The sequence below is a fragment of the Epinephelus lanceolatus genome, chromosome 17, assembly GCF_041903045.1.
Source record: "Epinephelus lanceolatus isolate andai-2023 chromosome 17, ASM4190304v1, whole genome shotgun sequence".
NCBI lineage: Eukaryota > Metazoa > Chordata > Actinopteri > Perciformes > Serranidae > Epinephelus > Epinephelus lanceolatus.
The window spans coordinates 15,641,228-15,663,427 of record NC_135750.1 but is presented as its reverse complement, the minus strand read 5'-3'; the positions used below and the strand labels follow the sequence as shown (position 1 = coordinate 15,663,427).

General features: G+C 40.4%; 1 protein-coding gene across 1 annotated transcript in view; it reads right to left on the bottom strand.

The window, feature by feature from the left end:
• The window catches only part of ryr2b (ryanodine receptor 2b (cardiac)), an 84,335-nt gene that overhangs the window by 49,023 nt on the left and 13,112 nt on the right, over nucleotides 1-22,200 (bottom strand). Inside the window, exons 18-50 of the mRNA XM_078160912.1 lie at nucleotides 21,083-21,324; nucleotides 19,926-20,118; nucleotides 19,581-19,800; nucleotides 19,366-19,470; nucleotides 19,144-19,247; nucleotides 18,958-19,041; nucleotides 17,614-17,773; nucleotides 17,186-17,333; nucleotides 16,752-16,960; nucleotides 15,271-15,445; nucleotides 14,872-15,080; nucleotides 14,521-14,707; nucleotides 13,520-13,643; nucleotides 13,074-13,188; nucleotides 12,617-12,777; nucleotides 12,276-12,435; nucleotides 11,976-12,062; nucleotides 11,435-11,661; nucleotides 10,957-11,170; nucleotides 10,249-10,869; nucleotides 9,925-10,125; nucleotides 9,333-9,444; nucleotides 9,041-9,195; nucleotides 7,909-8,183; nucleotides 7,624-7,738; nucleotides 7,260-7,392; nucleotides 6,625-6,728; nucleotides 6,256-6,391; nucleotides 5,311-5,497; nucleotides 3,157-3,265; nucleotides 2,077-2,197; nucleotides 1,608-1,777; nucleotides 172-392 (exon numbers count right to left, since the gene is read on the bottom strand). Of these exons, the coding sequence (XP_078017038.1) occupies nucleotides 172-392; nucleotides 1,608-1,777; nucleotides 2,077-2,197; nucleotides 3,157-3,265; nucleotides 5,311-5,497; nucleotides 6,256-6,391; nucleotides 6,625-6,728; nucleotides 7,260-7,392; nucleotides 7,624-7,738; nucleotides 7,909-8,183; nucleotides 9,041-9,195; nucleotides 9,333-9,444; nucleotides 9,925-10,125; nucleotides 10,249-10,869; nucleotides 10,957-11,170; nucleotides 11,435-11,661; nucleotides 11,976-12,062; nucleotides 12,276-12,435; nucleotides 12,617-12,777; nucleotides 13,074-13,188; nucleotides 13,520-13,643; nucleotides 14,521-14,707; nucleotides 14,872-15,080; nucleotides 15,271-15,445; nucleotides 16,752-16,960; nucleotides 17,186-17,333; nucleotides 17,614-17,773; nucleotides 18,958-19,041; nucleotides 19,144-19,247; nucleotides 19,366-19,470; nucleotides 19,581-19,800; nucleotides 19,926-20,118; nucleotides 21,083-21,324 (5,784 nt within the window). The remainder of the gene's footprint in view (nucleotides 1-171; nucleotides 393-1,607; nucleotides 1,778-2,076; nucleotides 2,198-3,156; nucleotides 3,266-5,310; nucleotides 5,498-6,255; nucleotides 6,392-6,624; nucleotides 6,729-7,259; nucleotides 7,393-7,623; nucleotides 7,739-7,908; nucleotides 8,184-9,040; nucleotides 9,196-9,332; nucleotides 9,445-9,924; nucleotides 10,126-10,248; nucleotides 10,870-10,956; nucleotides 11,171-11,434; nucleotides 11,662-11,975; nucleotides 12,063-12,275; nucleotides 12,436-12,616; nucleotides 12,778-13,073; nucleotides 13,189-13,519; nucleotides 13,644-14,520; nucleotides 14,708-14,871; nucleotides 15,081-15,270; nucleotides 15,446-16,751; nucleotides 16,961-17,185; nucleotides 17,334-17,613; nucleotides 17,774-18,957; nucleotides 19,042-19,143; nucleotides 19,248-19,365; nucleotides 19,471-19,580; nucleotides 19,801-19,925; nucleotides 20,119-21,082; nucleotides 21,325-22,200) is intronic.

Sequence of the window (22,200 nt, the reverse complement as noted above, 5' to 3'; positions counted from 1 at the left end):
AAGCTAATGGTGCAATAATTCATGAATTAAACATGGCAGACCACATAAGATGCAGCTCAATAACACTGTAACCATAACATGTATAATCTATCAGCGACTTGCTGAAAAATCAATATCCTATCTGCAGGCAGCAACAACTCTGCGGGTTGCTTCACCAACTAAAAGCACTACCTGCACACAGCCAACAAACAGTCTTCAATAGTGTTTCTCTGAGCCTTGGTCAAGCTAAGAGCCCTGGAGAGGCTGTAGATTGCCTGGATGAGAGAATCCACCAGGAGAGCATGGTCCTCTAGAGCACAGAAGAGAGCTGCACATTTGGTGAGCAGGGGAAGCACTGATGTACACAAGTATCTGTTGAGGGCCAGAGCCATGTCAGTAGATCCTAAGTCAGCCTGCAATGAAAGAGAGGTTACACTTACAAGAGTCAAGTTGACCAAGTGGAACTAAACAGACAAGATGGAGGGAGGAGGCAGCAACAGGAAATGTATGTATTTAAGTTAATAATAAATAAATACATTTACAAACATGCCTATGGAAAAAAAATAAATCCCAATATAAATAATGAAATAAAAGTCCCCTGAAATACATAAAAGTAGTTCTGTGGGGAAAAAAATACTTTAAAAAAAGATTTATTTATAAAACAATACTGACTCATTTATATTTACATGTATTTATATATTTATATATTTATGGCTTTATGTATTTATTTTAGGGATTTATTTCATGGCCATTTTTATTTATTTTATAGGTATATTTATTCATTTATATATTTACTCATATATCTAAAATTTACTTAAATGGTATTTCATAGCAGTGAGGACCATGATCAGGAATGCAACCAATGTCTCCTCAGTTTGAACACAAAGATACATATATCAACCCTTTTAGACCTGAAGCGACATCACTTTTCTTGTGCTGCATTCATAAGCCTTTTCTAAGTATTAAAACCTTTCAACGTTAAGAAAATTGGTGTGATTTTTTTCAGAAACACGGGGAAAAGGGCAATGAGCAACTTGGTAAAAAAAAAAAAAAAAAAGGAACAATTTGCAAAAATAATTAACAGATTTAGAAAATAATTTTGAAAAAAGAAAAAAGCAAGGAAAAACTATATTAATAATAGTTATTATTAAATGTTAAAATTAAGTTATCTTATACTTTCTAAACTTTTTTATGACTACTTTTATTTTTTAATTTTCTATTTTTACTAACTTGTCGCTAATTTGCTCAGGTTTCAAAGGGTAAAGATAAAAGGTGAGAAATCAGCTTTTATCAGGAGGGATACATACTCTAAAGTTTCATGAAAAACAAACCACTAATTAATCAGAAGACATCTTTGTGAAGTGCACAAATATTTTTTTGATTTGAGAAAACCATGTTTGATTTAAGGTAGTGCACTTGATACATCAAATCATGTTAAACAGGATTTTTAACAATAACTAATGTTTTGATATGGTAAGGTCAATGCGAGGGACGGGAGGACAGGATATTTTTCATGGGTGACGGGGCGCAGCTCGGATTAATACAAAGTCACAGGTCACTCCTACAGTGTCACACTGGATCTATCAAGCAGCTGAACGGGACAGCAAAACATAATTTTCTCTGCTCACAGTGTCAAGAGAGACAGCTGCCTGAAGGTCAGGCAGAAAGCCAACTTCAAGTAGGTGGAGAAGGAAATCCTGGTTCTCGATGCCATACACCCTGTCCAGGAATAGAACCATAGCTGCCTTGTGGTCTGGGCAGAACACTGTAGATAGATCAGGCTCAACCACCACACCATCTGGACAAACAAATGAAAAGTAAAGATCAAATGTTGGGACCACATGAATTCCACATTTATCTACACAATGTGTGTTGATCCCATGTCCAGACTCAGCTACTGCCATCACCATTATGTACTGGATGGTGCCTGGAGTTTCCCACCCCAGTCATATGATAGGAAAGTCAAAGGGACACTGTAACTACAAAAAAATCACATCTTTAAGAAAATCAGAATTGAATATGCAGCCATAGCAGACAGGGCATGTTTCTTCTTCATGTGATGGCTTAATTTATTGTAGTAAGATCCTCTTATTTGACCTTTAGACACTGAAGGAACTTGAAAGGAGATGCTGATGACTCCCTCGAGATCCTGAATCGGGATGAGCGACCTCAGAATGGCTCTGATGCGGATAGCTTCTCCTTTGCCACCTTGAATCAACTGGATGACGATTCAGAAGAAGACATTGTTATTGGTCGGTGATTTGCAAACATGCAATGCTCAAAGCACCAAAAAAGGGTGAAATGCAACCCTAACTGTGCTGACAAGGAAATAGTCTCTACAAGTTTCACTGATTTAATTGAGAAAATACGCATACGTTTGGCACAACACTGGGCCCTTTCTATGCAAATGAGTCTCAATGCAATAACAGTCCAATTCACAAAGATTAGCAATTTAAGTCAGACACAGTTACAGTGAAATTGTCTGCATGTTTAGAGAGTTGGTGAAAACTGGAATTTGATATTTCATTCTGCCAGTGTGCTTCATACATGGCTTGTCTCTGTCAGGTTTAAATTCCTTGCCTTAAGTTTTGAGGAATGCCTTTGCACCTTGTCGGTCAGGACCTTTGGCTCGTGGTCTGAAAATTTTACTTTTTCCCTCTGCCATTGTTCTGTGATACTGCGTTACTGTGCTCTTGGTGTCAAGGCAACATTTTGCAACATGGATATTTGCAATCAGACACAAATAAAGGGCAAAGTGCACTCAGCTTCATGGGTGTGTTTGGGTTGTAGTATTATTTGCGCAGTATCTTTTGTGAATCTGACCTTGAGACGGGGGAGATAGCAGTTGCAAGTGATGCACGGTGCTATCAGCAGCTACAATCTATTCTTGTAAAATTTGTCCATCATACTATATATTGATGTAACATGATACAACATGAGTCTCAACATTATGGAGTTCAATCAGATGAAAACTGATTCATAGCTTCAGTTTTATGTCTAAACATACAGTATGTGGACCAGGCCGTTTTGTGGAAAGGTAAAAGCAATAAAAATGTTTGTTTGTTTGGCTCATTACTTAAAAAGCACTTTGCGGACTTTCTCCATTACGTTTTACTGTTTGAGACATCAGTGGATGTTGGTGCAGAAGCTGCTTCTGAAAGCTGGGAAAACACTCACATGCATCTCTGGAGCACAGCGCCCCAGCAAGTCAATAAGGGCCGAGTAGAAGGTCATGATGGCATGCCCCATGTGAATGAGGTCATCATCATTGTCCTGGACAACATCTCTGTTACAGGAAACAAACATAACTGTCACAAGCTTGTCAGCAAACTTAAATAAATCATTATTCATCATTTTTTTACATAATCAAATTATTGATTATTCCTAAATACAGCAGCTCATTAGTGAGATAAGATCTTTCCTTCTTATTCCCTAATGACTTGATTGTTTATTTGTAACTCTGACTGTAAAATCGAAGAGATGCAGACAGAGCAGTGCTCTGCTCCCACCCCACATAAATCCTGAATAACGCATCTTAAAAAATGAGCAGTGTCATTAAACTGTTGCCTTGTTGTATTTAGCTTATTTAACCTCTGTTTACTGAGGGATGGTTGGCTGAATACAGATGCTGCGTTCAGCCAAGAAATGCTCAAAAAGCCTGAGAGAAAATTACTCTTGAGACTTATTATCATCGGGCATGAAAACAGGGTGCTGAACAGGCTTATACCCAGTACAATGTTTTACTCCATTTGAACACTGTTTCCATTTGCCAATAAACTTTCAATGCATAACCAGCACAACAGTGAGCTTAAATTTTTTTGTGAAAAATGATGCAGCAGAAATTAAGAAAACACGGAAAACAATAAAAATGTATTTTATGAATATTTCTCTACACTTCAACATAGAAAATAAAAGGTGATGCACTAAAATTGTAATCATGTGTGTGTTCCTGCTGAACTATCACGGTACAGGGGTGGAGGTTCAGTGCATGCAAGTGCATGCAAAATACACTACTCAGTATGAAGATTAATGCCAGAATGTGGAACCAAAGTTTATGAACATGAGCACCGCCTGGACTCTTTTAGCTGTCTGCTCTTAGCAACAGGTGCTGAGACTGCTGGAGTTAAAGGTAATCCAAGAAAATTGACATAGTTATAGATGTAGCAAGATTTCTAGATGCAGTGGACGTTACAGGAGATGTGCAGTAAGAGTTGAGAGAAGCTTTAAAGCTCCCTCAAACACCTGGAAAAAGGAGAATATTATGTAGAGTGAGAAAAGGGTTTAATTTAGTTAGTGGAGATTTAGTTTAAATCCCGTGCTTGGCAGTAATGCAACATTTGGAATGCAAATCGTGCTAAACCAAAGAAAAAGCAGAAGAATAGGTGATAAGGTTAGCACAACAAGCAGATTGGTGTGTAAGTCTGTCACATTACAGCAAGCACAAATGAAACGGCGGAGCCGGAGGGCTCGCCTTTGAATTACTGGTCAGCAACAAAAGCAACAGAGAGAGGGTTGTGTGTAAAATAAGGACAGTGTGCCAGCATCACTCCACCAGTGCAGAGAATTGTCAGTGTAAACACATCCAAATGCGAAAATACATACATTGGCATTAGAGTTGCTTTTCAGTTTTATAGCCTGTTGTGACCCATTGTCTTTTTGAAAAGTGTTTGTTGAGTGTTTGTACTGTGTAAAACAGAGGTGTTTGAAAGGTCCTTGTTTTTATAATGAAAATAGTTTACAAAAGTTCTGGTGGGTAAAATACGACCTCAATCTCAAGCAAGAGAATTTTGTCTGTCTTTGAAACTTGCCATACTGTTAGTTCTAAACAAATGAAAAGTACCGTACCCTCATGCATTGGTTGTTTTTTCTGCTGTTCTGAACCTGCACCAAACTATGACTCCTACACCAGGGTATGAACCAAACCCTGACTTCTGTGTACCATTACCCCCCTAACTAAAACTGTTAGGTCAATAACAAAAACAAACTTTACATTTTAAGCTTTTACTTCAACTCACGCTCAACTTGCACAACATCGGCCATTGCCATGACAATAGACAACAACAGAACTTCCCCGTACGCACACTGTCGGAACAGACAAACAAGTCGTGGAGTCTGAATCCTGCATAAGACAGCTTGTCATGCATAGGTGTTTCTGGTGTTTGCCATATTTATCCTTTTCAATTTATTTTAAGAAAACATCATTGGCTAATATATATGCAGCATTTTCACATTTGTGTTTCCTAATTTAGTGCCTAACATATTAAACTATGTGTCCTTACATACATGCACACAAATACAAAAAAGGGGTAGTGCTCAGCCTCTAATACTGACAGTGTTCTGTTGGACTGGTAGGTGGTGCAAGGTCCATCCATAGAAGGGTCCTCTGAGATCCTGATGGCTTCCTCCATGGCTGCTAGGAGGCCATTTCCCCCGTCACCTCGCAGGGCAGGGCCAAAACACTCAGGCCGACGAATCAGCAGCCTCAACACCACATAGGCATTCTCCTCTACACTCTCACCTGTGGTGAAGAAACGCACAAAAGATGAAAATTAACCATCAGGTGGACTGGATGAAATTTTGGCTTCTGTGGGAGGGCATTTGTTTGTTTTAGATCCTATTTCACTCAGAGATTCATATTGATTTCATAGGAGAGGAAATCAAACTCACCAAGACCATCAATAAAATCAACATACAGAATGTGGAGTTTAAAGACTGTCTTAAAGAGGCACAGCCGAAATCACTGAAAGGCACTTGGTATGTAAATCCAATCCCATTTGGCTGAACTGTCGACACCCTCAAGGACAATTTGAATGGATGCCGTCTGGGCACCACTTCAGAGTAAGAAAAATCAATAGTAGAAGCAGCAGAGAGTTAATTACCTCTACTGCAAATTGTTGACTTAATTGGGAGCGTGACATGATGCAGCCTCTTGTGCTTTTTTAACTTTGTATTTGGCTCTTGCTATTCTAGCACCGTAGCAAACATCCCAGGTGTAATAAATGCCCTGAACAGGTTACAAGTCAATACTATAACTGAATATATGAATACATAAATAATACTGTTAGTGAAATACATTAGTTTTTAAAGGCTACCAAAAAATGCATTTCACTTAAAGACAAATGGGCAAAGAAAATAACTTAGGCCACCCACATTTCAGTAATGGGACAATTCGGTTAATTAGGTAAATTCAGAATGATATATTTATATAAATGTAAATGTCCTATCACATGACATCTATTTTGAATGGGAGAGCTGTGGGTAGCACTAACTGGTTACCATTGCAGAAGACAGCAAAACGTAGAAAATCCAGATATCGCTCGCCCTCCACAGGGTTCCATCCGATATCAGGATAGCCTTTAGCCACTAGCATCGGACAGCTCTGGAGACCACAGCCAGCAAGGTACTGGACCACCTGGGTAGTAGATTGGATTAGTTTCACAGCTACTGGGCTGTTCCAGCTACTGTAATGGGGTAGAGCAAAGACTATGAAGATTTCACAGACAATGACAGAGCCACCATAACATCAATAACAGAACTGAGTGAAATGCAAAATAATATGGAATGGCAGAGCATGTTCATAGCAAACCAGAGCACTTATCTATTAACAGCAGTATTGTGGAGGAAGACACAGAATAATAAACTCACCTTCTCTAGGTCAGGTTCCCTCAGCGCTAAGGCCAGTTCATTATTATCCATAACAGAGGCTGCTGCCACATCCAGGGGAGTGGCCCCACGCATGGAAGGTGAAGCTAAGGGATGAAGGCATAAAACAATCTGAACACTAACTCATAAACTATATATATATAATGTCAGGATATTGGGGCTTTTTTTTATCATGGGGTTGCCATCCTAAAACCTTCACAAGGTTATTTCCTTGAGTGCAGAATACCCGAGCGAAAAGTGAAAAGGTCAGACACAAAAACACATATATCTGTGTAATTAAATACCGTTTTGTTTCTACCGTTTTTTTTCCCCGTTAAAGGGGTTTTTTGGGGGAGTTTTTCCTTATCTGCTGTGAGGGTCCAAAGGACAGAGGGATGTTGTATGCTGTAAAGCCCTGTGAGGCAAATTGTGATTTGTGATATTGGGCTTTATAAATAAAATTGATTGATTGATTGAAAATACAGGTCCTGCAATATTTTTTTTACTTTGTAGACAACCTTAGTCAAACTTTCAAAGTTACATCCTTGCAAGAGCAGCACTAGCTATGGCCTCAATAGTGAAGTTGAACATCTCTTGAGTGAAGTTCTGTAGTGTAAAGAAGAGAGAATAAGATATACCCAATCCAACACTGCTGTTTTCCAGCAGGTAGCTCAGGTGGTCAAACAGGGCTCCCTGATTATGACGGCTGATGCGGCAGAAATAACACAGGAATCGACAGCAGCTCGCCACCATCTTGGGAAAAGTAATCTCCTAAAAGAAAATCAATTCATGGATATAAAGAAAGGAGGAAGTAGATGGTACAGCTGACTTTACTGCAGGGTTTATTACCCTATTAATGATGCATATCAGCTATAACACATGATTTACCCTCAACTTTGAATTATGACCTATGGAATACCAATACTGTCACAGCTAATAAAATAACCTGTGTCTTTCTTACACACATTTTCTCCATATTATCACGATAAATTATTCTCTCACCTTTGATTCCCTTTCTCCGAGAACACTGACCATCACCTCCATCACAGTCTCATGCATCCCCAGTGCCCTCATTAGGTTGGGGTGCTGGTAGAAAACTTTATTATTCATGATGTCTCTGCACATAAAACAGTGTATGTAAAGTAAAAAATTGGAAAGCAAATGTAAGGATATTTTACACATCATGATGCATATATGCTACAAGTTAATCAATCAATCAATACAAATAATTACAAGATCTTAATAAATCAAGAGGTGTCAAATAAAGCATTACAAATGTCCCCCTACCCTAGTCTTCTGATCATCAGCCTCTCCTCCTCTTTCCCCATGCGCACACTGAGGAGGGAGCGGATTTGGCTCAGGGAGGACAGAAGAGCCATGGTGTCTTCTACCGATGCCTGGCTGATTGTGTAGGCTCTGCAGAGGGGTCCTGCCATTTGGCCCCCAAGGCCCTGATACTGGCGGTGCAGCAATGAGAAGACAGCTCTAACCAGTTCAGGGTCCTCCATCTCAACCTCTTGAGCCCAATGCACCATAGTGTCAGAGATCAGTGTTTTGAGGGACTCTGGAGAAGAAGTAAAAGTAGAAAGAGCAGCAACTGAATGTCATGTTACTCAGTTTTTGGATATTTTTTAGGTAGCTGTCTGGCCGAATTCAACACGTCTGAGACAACATCTCTGGTTAATATTTCATGTTCTCATTCACATGTCCACTTTGATCCATCTCCTCATTAAAAGTTCCCACGATATGAAAAATACACTTCCCCAGTTTTAATCGTGTGTCCCTGTGTAAACACATGTCAAAGGGTCAGCATCAGAGTATCTTCACATCAAAAGCCCAGTCTTTTCTCTCTGTAAATGGTTTCAAATGTTTCATGACTCATCCTGCATTCAGGGGCAATTACAAAAGTTCATCCAATTTGGTTGACTAGGTAGCCACACTGGTCATATAAAACTGCACTTCACCATTTGTGGGATGTAAAAGCTAACAGAGCAATATGGAAAGAGATAGGTAGAGATGTGTGTTTGGATACCAGTGGGCAAATTTCCAAAATAATGTGGCGTAGGTCTAATTTATTCATCTCTCCTTCATCTTGCACCTAATCTAACAATGAGGAAGGTGGAGCCAACAGTCCACTCAGCAGCAGATTCCACTGCAGCTCCGTATCACACAAAATTTTAAGCCGGCCCATTTTTAGTGGCAAAAATCAATTGTGAAGTATCTGATTTCAGTCCCTTAAGTAACTGTACGCTGCTCAAATATTCCTTTCACTGTAAAATACTTCACAGCTAAAGACGCTCTAACTTTTGTTTAAATGGGACTTAAATACAACTCAGCTAATCCTCTATATTGATCCTGAACCAAGAAATGCTGCACAATCCCATGTGCACGTAAATTAACAGGCCAAAATGTACAAAACATAGATGCACTTACTGGCAATCTGCGGTCTACTTCCCTCCTCCTCTATGGGTGTCTTCTTCAGTCCAATGACTCTCACCACAAGACTAAGAAGTCGCTCTTTTAGAGACATCTCAGCATCCTCTTCATCCTCTGTGTCACTATCCAATTCAATGCCTGCACAGCAACAGCCAGTGAGATGAGATTTACTCAGTAACAATCATGGTAAGAGCGTTCTCAGAGCTTTTTCATAGTGCCTTGGCTCAGTGTATGAATGAGTGAATGAACCAGTTAAATATAAACAGTGTTCATACCACAGTGTGTGTTGAGCAGGTGATGGAAGTCTTGCAGGAGCTGTTGGATTTCCTCTGGGCATGGACAGTTCTCCTGCTGCTCATCCTTTGTAAAGCTCAGCAGCATGTTGATCTAAAGACAGGTCACAGATGAAACACACAGAAAAGAAAATAGTCTTAAAAAATGCCACAGTTTTATTGTAAATCATGATGACCCAGCATTTCTATATTTTTAAGGTTTTTACTTTAAGAGTGCACAGCTCCTGGAACAAAGCAGAAACCACAACACAGCATTTTAAACACTACTTTTTAAGCTAATGCTAAAAACACAGGAAGCAATGGCGAAGTGTGGCAGCCACTCCAAGCTGCGTTGATACTAGTACTAAAAGTTGGGGATATTTTAACTTTCTTCAGCAAATTGCTGGTAGAGAATACCTGCAGTCCTGTGACTCCTGTGACATACTGACCTATGTTACAAAGAATTTTATCCCATCTGAAACACAAAAACACCTCCCGGCTGCAGAAAAATCTAATTATTGAGGCAAGCCTTACTTCAGTGCTGCTTGGTGTGTTTTCAGCGTAACATTTAGAATTTCATTTTAGCAAACTCAACCTGCTCCTGTGGAGGTGAGCGGAACTCCTTGGTCTTGCGGGCAGTGAGAGCGGCAGACATGTTAAGTGCCTGCATGACCTGGTTGTAGCGAAAACGCTGGTTCTCCTGCAGCTGACCAACAAAGCTGTCAGAAAAGGCAACCACAGCTTCTACCCTGTGGCGCACCTGGCAGTCACACAGGTAGGACAACAGATGGCAGAGCTGCAGAAAGAAATGTATTTAATCTTCCTTTATGGCTCATTTAAAGCAGCTTATAGGAATGTAACGATATAAAACAACAGGAGAAAAATGACAATTGTCAAAGAAATCTGTTGCCACGTTCACCTCGAGTTTGACAGCTTCTGGAAGCTTCATTTGAAGAAGTCCTTCTTTAGGGGTGTCATCTTTGTTGTTGCCCCCTTTCCATTGTTCTTCATCATCACTAGCTTCTTCTTCCTCTTCCTCGAGGGTTTCAGGATCAACAGAGAAGACTCCAGGCTCTATCAGGCTCAGAACTTTCCCAAGGTCCTCATCCCCAAATACCCCCATAACCAGCAGTGTGTAGAACAGCCTAATTAGGGGAACCAGTAGAAGCTCAATGCTGCCTCCTACAGGATCCCTCACACCCTGACCCACAGCCCACACTCCAGCAGTCAGCATCTCCACAGTCAGGTCTTTTAATATGTCCAGAGGGATTTCTGGGCTGTTTGTGCAGGATATTTCACCTGCACCATCTCCTTCCATCCCATCACTCCTGACAAAACACGGAGATGAGAAATGCATCCGTGGTTTTAGGGATGTACTGAGACTAGTGCTGGAAATGCCCATTGGAGGCTGACTATTCCCCACATTAACACCATTAGCAGGGCTGGGATAAAGGGTGATTTCTCGGGTCGGGTCAGTCATAGGCACAATATATTCCTGGTTCATCATTTGACATGCTGTGCTGTAGCTGCTGAGGTGAACCTAAAGAACAACACTTTATTATTTACTCTACAAACACCACACTTTCCCGAATGTTACCCAAAGAATAACATAAACTCAATCAATCACCTGAATGAGCAGCTGGTAAAATGCAGTACGGAGCAGACCAGGGAGATGGGGATTCTGAATGGCATGAAGGACCTGGGATTGGTCCACGTGGCTGCAGAGGGCATGACAAACTCTGGTGTTTCCAAGGGCGCATAAAGAGCAGTAGAGGAGGAGTGTGTGGTGGTGAAAGGTCAAGAGGTCATCATGTTCTGACAGCTCCAAAATGTCAACAGACCTAGATGCATTGTCATCAAAACGTAAACACAGTTTCAGTGTTGCTACTTGCTCAAGATGAAATTAAAGCTCCAGTTGATGACTTCACACAATGTCATTCTGTTGCATTTTTAATGATGTTATACAATAGACTAGTGTGTGTTGCCTGGTGTTTGCAGATCACAGTGGAACAAGAGGCATGTGGGTAAACGACACATGCATTACTTCCTGTGCACTTAAATCTGCAAGCCCCATTCCAAAAACATATTTGTTTCAACTCTTTTACCTGTTTTCATCAGGGATCTGAAGGGTCATGACTTGCAGGGGCTCACAGCACTGGATTCTCCAGCCATGGTGCTCATCAGGCCGATCCACCATCACCTTTAATGCACTGTCTGGTACCCTGGTCCACAAAACCGGGTTGAGATGCTGGACCTGAAACCTTGGAGGACACTGAGGGGTGGCATTCCTTCTTTGGCTGCGAAGCAAACCTGCTGACAGTGGCATCACATTCTGGATAGAGCAGAAGGAAAATGCATAAAAAAGCTGTGGCAAACCACTTAACATTTACACAGAACAGAACAGGCTTAACCACCGATTGAAGAACAGACTGAGAAAGTTACCTTACAGAGCAGAATTGCCTCAACACTGAACTGTTGACTAACAAGCTGCAACATAATTAATTACTGATCCAATCTGTCAACAACAGTTTGTCTAAATTTTTTAAGTATGTTGCTCTAATATCATGCTGACAAGCAGACAGGGGTAAAAAAAACACACATCGTCTTTCTAATGTCTTTGACAGGATTAAAAATTAGTTCCTTTACCTTGATGCGGCCTAGTTCAAACTGAAACATGTTGCTCGTGGTGGGCTTGACAAAAACAGCAGGAAACAGCTTTGTACCGGCTTCCACCTAATTAGCAGTGAAACAATATTGTCTGAGTCTAATAATGCAATGCTCCAAGTTAAACATTACTCAGTAGAATTACTTCAATAAGATATTTTTCCGAGCGTAACAGACGATGCTCAATGAGGTTTATTGTGTATTAAATTTAGATTAATATACACTTACAGAGGAAAACAGAGATTAGTCTGAACAAATCAAATAGATTCCTGTGTGACCTACTTGGTAGAAGGTGGCCATCTCCACTCCGCTGGAGGTGAAGGTGAGCAGCCCAGTGGCTGTGTCAATTAAACAGCCAATTTCCAACCCTGCACTCCTCCGACTTGGAGACAGGCCCGTTGCCTCTCCAGCACACACCATGTAACAGTTACACCGCTTCACACTGTGCAAACAAATAGCCTTATGTTTAATTGGCAGTTTGTTGATAGTTTCTCATGAACACTCAAAAGAAGACGATGAAATCCTAGAATCTTATGACGTAGTCTGAGATCATGATGTAAAAAGGATGATCATGACATTAGCTCTGACTGCAGTGTAATTAAACTGTTTTGGATCATACTAACCTTTCTTGAACTTTTCCACTGTCATCTCCGAGGGTCACAGTTACAGTGAGGACGCTGTCAGTGTCAAAATTCATGTCATGTTGATGAAAGTCAGAGGTCACCCAGCCTGCCCACACATTAAAAGGCTCCTGGCCTGGAAGAACCCTCACTGAGTAGTAATACTGTAAAAGGGAGGGCAGTCAGTGTCACTGTTTGGTGCATTACATTGACTAGCCAGAAGCTAAAGAGCTGTAAAATCTAAGTGCCTAATCCCTGCAGTGCAATTTGTTTCATTTAAGTGCACTATGAGGGTGCAGAGTGTCCAAACACATTTTGCCCTCTGTTATTATTCATGAGCATTGCTGAATAATTTAGAAATAACGTTACAAAATATTTGGTTTCTTATTGAGGTTGATTTTGAGTATGTTCTGTGATCATCTGGTTATGAGATAAGATAATGAGAAAATGAAAGCCTTACTCTGGAGCTCTGGATAAGGTGATCATGGTTGTCTTTGTCAACTACGACATCTTCTAGAAGCCGTGCAGAAGAGTTGCTGCTGATTAGCTCTGGTTTAGTCCTCTTCAGCAAGAACCTGCAGAACAGAAACACAAATTTGTTCACACACAGCACAATGAACAGGTTTATTGTAAATGTGGTGAGCCTGTTTGCTTTCTTTGTTTCTTTTAACAATCTACATTTCCTTACTTTGGGAACAATTCAGTCATTACCATCCTTTTGTCATTTCAATCATTGAGTAGACAAACATGGACATGCAATACGCATCATTTTTAAATAACTGGAACATTATTATTCTAACTTAAGCAACAATTATAACCCAAATATTCATGTTTTTACTTCTCCATATTCCAAATTATGTGCATTTTATTGCATATTATTCCAGTTTTAGTTTCTATACCACCTACCGTTGTTTCAATTTGGATGTTTTGTCATGACTATGATCTTTATGGTTCAGCTCATCTCTTGAGCCAGCAAAGCTGTGGGCTGCATTCATCAGCACTTCAAAGTCAGAGTCCATCTCCTCCTGCTCTTTCCTTCCTAAAAGGACAACAGGAATTAATTACAACAGGGCCCTGGGGAGCTTAAAGAGAACAACACCAAGGTCATGCTTGTAGAACACAGTGGTGGAATGTAACTAAGTAACCTACATTTACTGACATTACATTTACTAGTGAACTTAAATACAAAGTAGTATTTCCATTTTATGGAACGTTATACTCCTTATAGTCACCTTAAAAATGTAGTTGATGCATATTTCATATGGGTCTTTCTATGCTGCACTGTGCAGTGTGTATTAACTGTTTTTGTTGTGTAAAGCATCTCCACTTATAACTGGTCATTTTATTAGTATTTATTATTGTGCAATTTGTAGATAATGTTTTTATACTGCAAGAAATCTGCACTGGTGACTTAAAATGTAGTTATTGTGTATTCCATACTGTATTTTATGCTGTCCAGTGTGTGCCTACTGTCCTTTTTTATGTGGGACTTCTGCTTTGCATTTCTTGTAAATGATCAATGTCGTTGCACGCTGACCTTTTGATAAATTAACTGAACTAAACTAAACTTAATCCTCCACTTTGGTGTTAGTACTTTTACTTCAGTAAAGGATTTGAATACTTCTTCCACCACTGGTAGAATATCAGTAATCTGGATAGTGAATAATCTGGCTAACTGCAAAGAAGAGCTGCACAGATCTCACAAACTATTCATTTTACTCTATTTTTCATCTTGTAATAGCTATGTGGATTTCACACGCTGCATCAGAGGTCATTTCACATGTTGTTTGATCTTATGGTGAACCAGATGAGGCCTTGTTGTGGTACTTTTTGGAGTCATCTTGAGCTCTCTGTGGCTGACTTGAACACACTGTACATGATATGATATGATGTGCTATAATCTGTACCTGGAGAGAGAGAGTTGGAGGCCACTGGAAGCACACCGCCCGCAGGGCTAGTGAGGACAGCAGCACATTGGATGGACATGCTTAGCCGGTAAAAGCCCATCTCACTGCCTGCACCGTGGTGTGCAAACAACCGCTGAGAAACCCTCAGGCTAGATAAGGAATCCTTTGAGCCACTGACTCGAGTGACCTTGAATAAGATTTGAACAAGATTTTCAGGATCAGTGCTGTCAATTAACCACTGCTATAAGCGACCCTGGATCCCCACAGAGCCTCTGCACCATACTACATGCTTGAGAAAACATATTAACCAAGTTACAAGCTAAAAGAAAGTCTATACACTGGTAAACTAACCTGTAAGTTGTGATCATCGGGCATTATCGAGGTAAACTGAGGCTGTTTCCAGCTCACCCACAGGGCTGGGTCTCTGGCCATGTTGGCAGCAAACGGTTCATAGCCTTCCTGCAGGCCACACACACTAAAGTACTGCAAAGAGCCCACTTGGCGGCCCAGGTTCAGCCTCCCCACCTGGTTTACCCCAATACTGACCACAGGCAACAGGCCTGGGGAAAGTGAGGAGAGAAAAGATGCAAAATATCTCAGTCTGATAGATATACGGATGGACTTTCTCAAGGGGAAAACACTGCAACACTAAAAAAAAAAGAAAGGTTGTCTCGATTTATTATCTTTCAGTTTCATATTCAGTAATTAAATGAAAGTCACTTTAAAAGGTAAAAAACAACTCTCCCTCACCGTCTCTGACATCAAAGTCCTTGGCAGCCAGCTCTGATCCTCTGTCATTAAACAGCACCTCTCCATTGAGCGTGACCATCATGGTGCGTTCAGCCATGTCCACCAAGCAACCCACCACATCGCCTCTCTGCCACTGACGTCCCAGGGGTTCAACGCCCTGATGGTACCACTGAGCCTGAAAGCAAAAGGGAAAAAAAGACAAATGTAAAAGCTTCAGATGGAAACAGAAAAAGAGATGAAAGAATCAATATAATATGGAAATAGTCCAGCAGAAACAGTGACTGCACCCAGCGTTTAATCAGGGTTACACATCTTAATTATAGCTGTGCTGGTCAAGCACAGAGTTTAATTTAGATGATAGTATCTGGATATGCAACTTACACATACTGAATATAGCTTTTCTGTTCGGCTTTCAAATGCTTCATTGTAATTCCTCCCATTGACAGATATTTTACAGACAAGCATTATAAGGCCACAGGTCTGTCTCTGTCTGTCTGCTCTCCAAAACATCCTCTGGTATCACTAATGATCACACAGCCAGTTTGTAAAAAGAGTTTGACTTTTTATTAGATTCAGTTATATTGTAATTCTGTATACTGTGAGAGCAAATCAAGAAATGTCTAAGAACTGTGGGAACATAAAGTCACTTTATATTATGACAGGAGGGAAAAATCCAAGTCTGGGCTTTAAAGTGGAAACAGACAACATTTAAACTTTGCCCTCCGTAGTGTCTCTAAGTGGTGTTATTGTTGGAATTACTCGCAAAGACATCCCAATCGCTTCCGTTTTCTCAGAGCCCAGCAGCTACCAAAAACACAGGACACACTGCATTTTGTTTTTCACAGTTACTTTTGTTGTTCCATTGTTCTGCATTTCCGCTACTGGGGATAGTAATAGCAGAGAACTTACACTGATACTATCACAGAGAATTATGAGATGTGCCTATACTTATGAAGGCAATAAAATAATGATGAACAGAGGCTCCATAGTCTGAACCAAGACGGCAAACTCTTTGTTTCCCTCCTTAAGTTCTTACCTTTCACAATAAAAGCCTTAGACATATACAGTGCATCGCTGCTTACCAGAGGGAACTTTAATTCACTCAGATCATCTGCTCAGAAGACACTCAACAAAACATCTTATAATACTCTTTGGTAACTGGGAATAGCTAACCTTTTCCTGTTTTGGCCGCACATGGTTGAAGCACTTCCTTTGTGCCACAAAACGAGCCTTTGTTTTCCCAGGGGATCATACTTGGTGGCAGATAGAGTTGGATAGTGAAAAGGACGCATATAGGGAACCAATCTAAATGCTAATAGTGTCATTACTCTGTAACCTTTACATTGTGCAGTCCACATTTATTTCTTTATGATAGGCTAAAGTAAAAAAGTTATCTATTTCCACTTTTACAAAGTCACACTGTGATTTGGGCTTGCTGGTCATGGGGCCACAATGGGAACAGTCTAATTCAAATATCTCACCTCAGATCCATCGAAGACATATGCCTGATCATCTGAGCCGAGCTCTTTGTCTGAGGTACAGCCCGGTCGGGCCCAGCCCACTCTCATATTCCCAGCTGTCACTATTTCAAATTCAAAGTACCACTTCCCTCGGGTGACGGAGTATGATTTGTCTGGTCTGAACACTCTGCACTTCTCCGCAGAGAAGAGACATGGATTTGATAATGTGGCTGTAAACCCAAGAAACAGAAACAACATGGTTATCTGCTAAAATAATGTTTATTAATTATTAACTTAATGTCTTAATTAACTAATGTTTTATTAGTTCAGTTGATAACAAACACACAGTCTTATTATTAGACTTATACGGATTATTCTATACAGGCTACAATGAACATGAGTGATACGAACTCAACTACAACTGATTGGATTGACGACAGGGCTTTGAGACATACTGCGTTCCTGGCTGAGAGACTCCAGGCTGTAACCGTAGGCCAGCAGGGTACAGACAGCCTCTCTGACACTCTCCCTGCCCACTCTCCTTCTCCTTTCATCAAGAAGGCTGTAGGGCACGAGGTATGGGCTCCGCTTCGCTTTCACATCCTAAAAATACAGATACAAAGAGCAAAAACGGGCGCTGACATTTGTCAGAGAACAGTATCAGTGTTTGTGTTGCCAGAGATTGTTGCTATGTGCATGTCTGTGTTGTGACTATGAGACAAAGTACGGGGAATACTTTTTCATATACTATAGTCCCAACACTATCTGAAAACAAATTCTGATTACGGTTACATGCAGTATTATGACTGAAAACAAGTTGCTCAAATGTAATTTCTCCACAGCAGTGTCTGATGAATGCAATACTGCAGCATAGAATACAAACCTGTTGGGCTCCATAGGTCCAACCCTGCTTAATACGCTCTCTGGCCCATACATTGTGATCATTCTCCGCCAGCAAATTAACCACTTCCTCATGGGCTGGGCTCAGAAGAACCTGGCTCAAGTCTACTGGGGCAGGTCTGTAGCCACTGGGCTGCTCATACCTGAGAAAGGAAATAAAAAATAATTTGACATGAGTGTGTCAAGATTGGAAATGACTTTCAAAAACGTTTTGGAAAATGAGTGGTTATGATGTAGTTGTGCTTCTAAAGTATTCATGAGCAAGTTCATCAGAAGTAGAGCTTCCCTAGACAAACTCTCTATGAAAGATTTAGCATGAGGCAACTCACATGTGGGGCTACAAACAACCGTGCCCCATCCTGACATACTGAAAGCCCCCAATTTTTTTCATATGTGGAAGGGCTCCAACCTATAGACTATTTTTTTCTTGTGATTCCTGATAATAAAGCTGTGCCATCTTGCAACACCTCACCACATTACAAATTTCGTTCTGAGGTGCTCTCTCCTGAGGTGGAATTTTTTTTCTTCTCAGATTGTTTCACTTGGTAAAATTACACAGAAACCCATCAGTGAAATGATGGTTATTTTCATCTGCTTCCAAAATTGGTTTACTTATGACCCCTATGATTCATCTTGCGCATTAGTTTTATCTGAATAAGTTGTAATCAGGTACATTATTTCAATAATTTGCATAAAAAAAGCAAAGATTATAGGAACACCAAAATAAGTTGTCCTATTTGGCAACCCCTCAGAGTTATCTTGTCCTGACCTCCAGGTTGGGCATGCTGGACCCATTGGTGTGTGGACTACCATTTTGAGGCTTTGACTTTGGCATGCTGGCTGTTGCCATCTCGGTTTTTGAAGCCAAAAGTGACCATGTTTGGATGAGAGGTTGGAGCTGTGGAAGGATACACATTGCTACGCCTCTATCCTGATTGACAGGTCATAATGGAAGTGACTTGTCAATCATAAGGAAACCACACCCTAATGCATACCCTGCTTAATTGTTTATTTTACTCTAAATGAGACCATAACTTGCAATATAAGCATCATGCTGCATTGGAGAAGAACTGAAACTAGTAATTGAGACCATGAGCTCATTAGGAAAATGTTTACTGAGGAAATAAATCAAGTGAGAAGAAGGGTCATATTTTCACAAAGACTTCTTTCAGTGGAGTCGCCCCCTGCCGGCCATCACAAAGAATGCAAGTTTATGGCACTTCTGCACTGGTTTCACTTTTCAGACCCTGAGGCTGTGTCCTCTACATTGATAAGGTCTGTGCTCCAAACAAAAATCAATTTAATATAATAGTAAACATGTACGTACTTGGTGGCTAGTCTCATGTATTTGACCCTCTCCTCAGTGTAGTCATCAGTCAAACCAATGTGGAAACCGAGGGCGAGAAGAGTCCTTCAGGAGAAAAACAAGAATATTCACTCATCATGAAAACAAGCCCCATTTAAAAAACTTTCAACATTGTGTGTAATGTATGGGGCAGGAAGTAGACCTCACCTGAGGGTGTCCTGAGCCATCTGAACGTTGTGGTTCCTCTCCTGCTCCGCCAGCTTGGAGAACTCCACAAGACAGGGATCATGCTTCTTAACGTCATCTCTCACCTGTTTGACAAATGCTGTTATTTTTTAAAGCCGCAAGTAAAATAGAAGAGAGCTGGACCAGTAAAGTACAATTCCCTTACGTAACATGACAATATGACTTAATTTGTGTTTTTCTTACAGCTCCATGTGTCCATCCAAGGTCAATCTTGTCCATTGCCCAGAGTTCATGGATATTCTCAGCCATTTTTTCACGGACATTCTCAAGTTGTGGAGGCAATACCACCTATGAGGGTAATATGAGTAAATTATAATCAATTATAATTTTTGTAAAATAAAACAAAAGTAAGAATTATTAAAAAAAAGGTCTGTTTGACTGTGCTGATTTTTTTTTACCTTGCTAATGTCTACTGGTGTGGGAGTAAAGGTCACTGGAGTAGCAGGTACTAAGGGGCCAATAAGCTCTCGTTTCCCCTCTCCATGATCCAAGATGTATTTCTGGCATGGCTCTAACTTCAGCTTGATTCTTGGGAGCAGAGCTTCAGAGCATGGAGCAAATCCTGGTGGGGGCAAGAAGCGAAACTCTCCATGTCGTCCCCCAAAAAGAAAACGAACCCTAAATTTCCAGAAATGGGACAAAGAAGATATTTACATTATCTATTAAGGTCCTCAGAAGTCAAAAGTGTTAAGTTAGACAAAAATACATAAGAATGAGTGAACCACCAAATCTCCACTACTGACTTGACTCCAGCTGAGAAGCTGACCACAGGATAAAGAAGTCCATGAGCACTGAAGTTCTCCAGCATGCCCTGCACTGGGAGACCGTTGACCCGGAAAGAGATGCAGGGAGCACTGAGGTCCAGACAGCAGCTGACCACATCGTCATCTTTCAGCAGGTGAGGGAAGGGGGAGCTTACCCTGCGGCCCACGCAGCCTGACATTCAGGACACACAGCCTTTTGAAGTCATTTGAGTTCCCATTTTATCTTTTTTATTGTTACTTTCTACTCAACTGCAAAATAAGACAGCATTCAAGTGCAGCCATAAACATTTAAGACTTAAGGATTTACCATACTTTATCAAATAAAGACCCAACAACTATAATAAAATGTAAGATTTCCTGTTTTCTGAATTTATCCTAACGTGGCATAAACAAATCTTTGATGTAGCAGCAACACTTTTGATTTCTACACTCACTGCAAGCATTAGTGCTGCTGCTGCTACTGATTTATACACCCAATTTCTCCCAAGCAGGCTGAAAGGAACCAGTGGTAACATGTAAACAATGACCGTCTGTTATTTGAATAGCTGCTGAGATTTCAAGTTTCCCAAACAAGCAAATTAAAAAGCGTCTGTTTTGTTGAATTCCTTTGTTGCTCATTTTACTTAGGCATACTAAATCTCCTGTATATGCTCTTAATGAAGCCAAATGAAATGCACTAAGATAAATTTGCACCATTTTGTAACATCTCTAGATACTGTGTTTGCCTCAAAAAACTTCCTAGAATATGTGAAGCAATAACAATTGTTTAAAACTGTTTCTATTATGCAGTCCCTTTTAGTTTGTTAGATAATTATAGAACACAAATCAAAACTGTGTGAGGGTTTGTAAGTGTTTCCAGCAGAAGTGTTATCACACCCTGAATTCTAAAATATGTCTCTATTTCATATGTGTATTTCTGTTGTAGTACGTTGCTGACAGTTTCTGCAGGTCTGTACTCTTTATAGATATCTTGCATTCCTAGATCACAGTTAAACTCTAAAGGCCAGTAAAAACTCTGGAACTGCTCACTACTGAGTGCTCTGAAAAACCTAATATTATTTTATTTCAGTAAGTGAGTTCCCCAGTAGGACTTGCATGTACACTCAATCTTGTACCTCGTTTGATCTCATCCTCACCTGACCACAGATTCAGCCCATCAAAGCCGTAGGAGCAGAGGTCGTCTCCCACCCCGTTGCCTCCCCAGCCTTTACCTCCCGTGGGCCTGGGCTGATAGCCCTCAGTGCGAGCCCAGCCGACACGCAGATGCGTGGGCTCAGATGTGAGGAAGGAGTCCACATGATCCACAACCAGCTCATAGTACCACCTCCGATGCTGAGCTGAATCTTCCCCCAAAGCCAAAAAGATGTTTGGTCTCATGCTGTGGTGGAATAATGTGCAGAGTACAGAAGACAAAAGAACAAAAAAGACAGAGGATAGTGGTGTCTTTCTTTGGTAAGATTTGTTAGATTTGATTATCATGGTTTTTAGTATAATATTAACTTGAAAGACATGAATGGGTCTTTGAAATTACAAGAAATGTTAAAAAACTCTTCAGCAATAGAGCACTGTAGGGTTCAATGGCCAATGACATTTTTTCCAGTGGATTCTATATTACTGCAGAACATAATTTCTTTTGCAAACAAACGTTTATAATGCTTACAAGTTTGTTAAGCAAGATAATCTTAATAAATGAACACCACTTCTACAACATTTTTAAGATTTTTTTTGGACGTTTTTGCCCGTACTGATAGAGCAGCTGTAGGTAGACAGGAAAGGTGGGACAGAAAGAGGTGGAATGACATTAATGATGTTAAGCTGTGAACAAACTACACCACAGTTGCATGACTTCAACTTCACCACTACTAAGCTATCAACTTAACTACAAGTGAAAATACTAAAAAGTGAAAAATCTACAAGTTGAAAAGTTAAAGTAAAAACAGTTTGCAAGAGAGCACGTATAAACACAACAAGTACGTAAAGGCGGACCGGTGAGTAGATGAGTTTCCATGTTCGGTGTGATGACATTTAACCTCCTTGACAACCTCTGTAGTCTCATTTAGGCACATGCTAGCATTTATTGTTAACCTTTTTAAGACACAAAAGCTTCAAAATTCAAATGGGGTATTTACTGATGTATTCTATGGAGTGACGTCTGCGAGCTAGTTCAGGCAGTTAATTCAAGCTGCACTGATTCATACACGTCATACGTCACTCCCCATATGTCATCTGCAAAACACACCGTCCTAATTTGGCT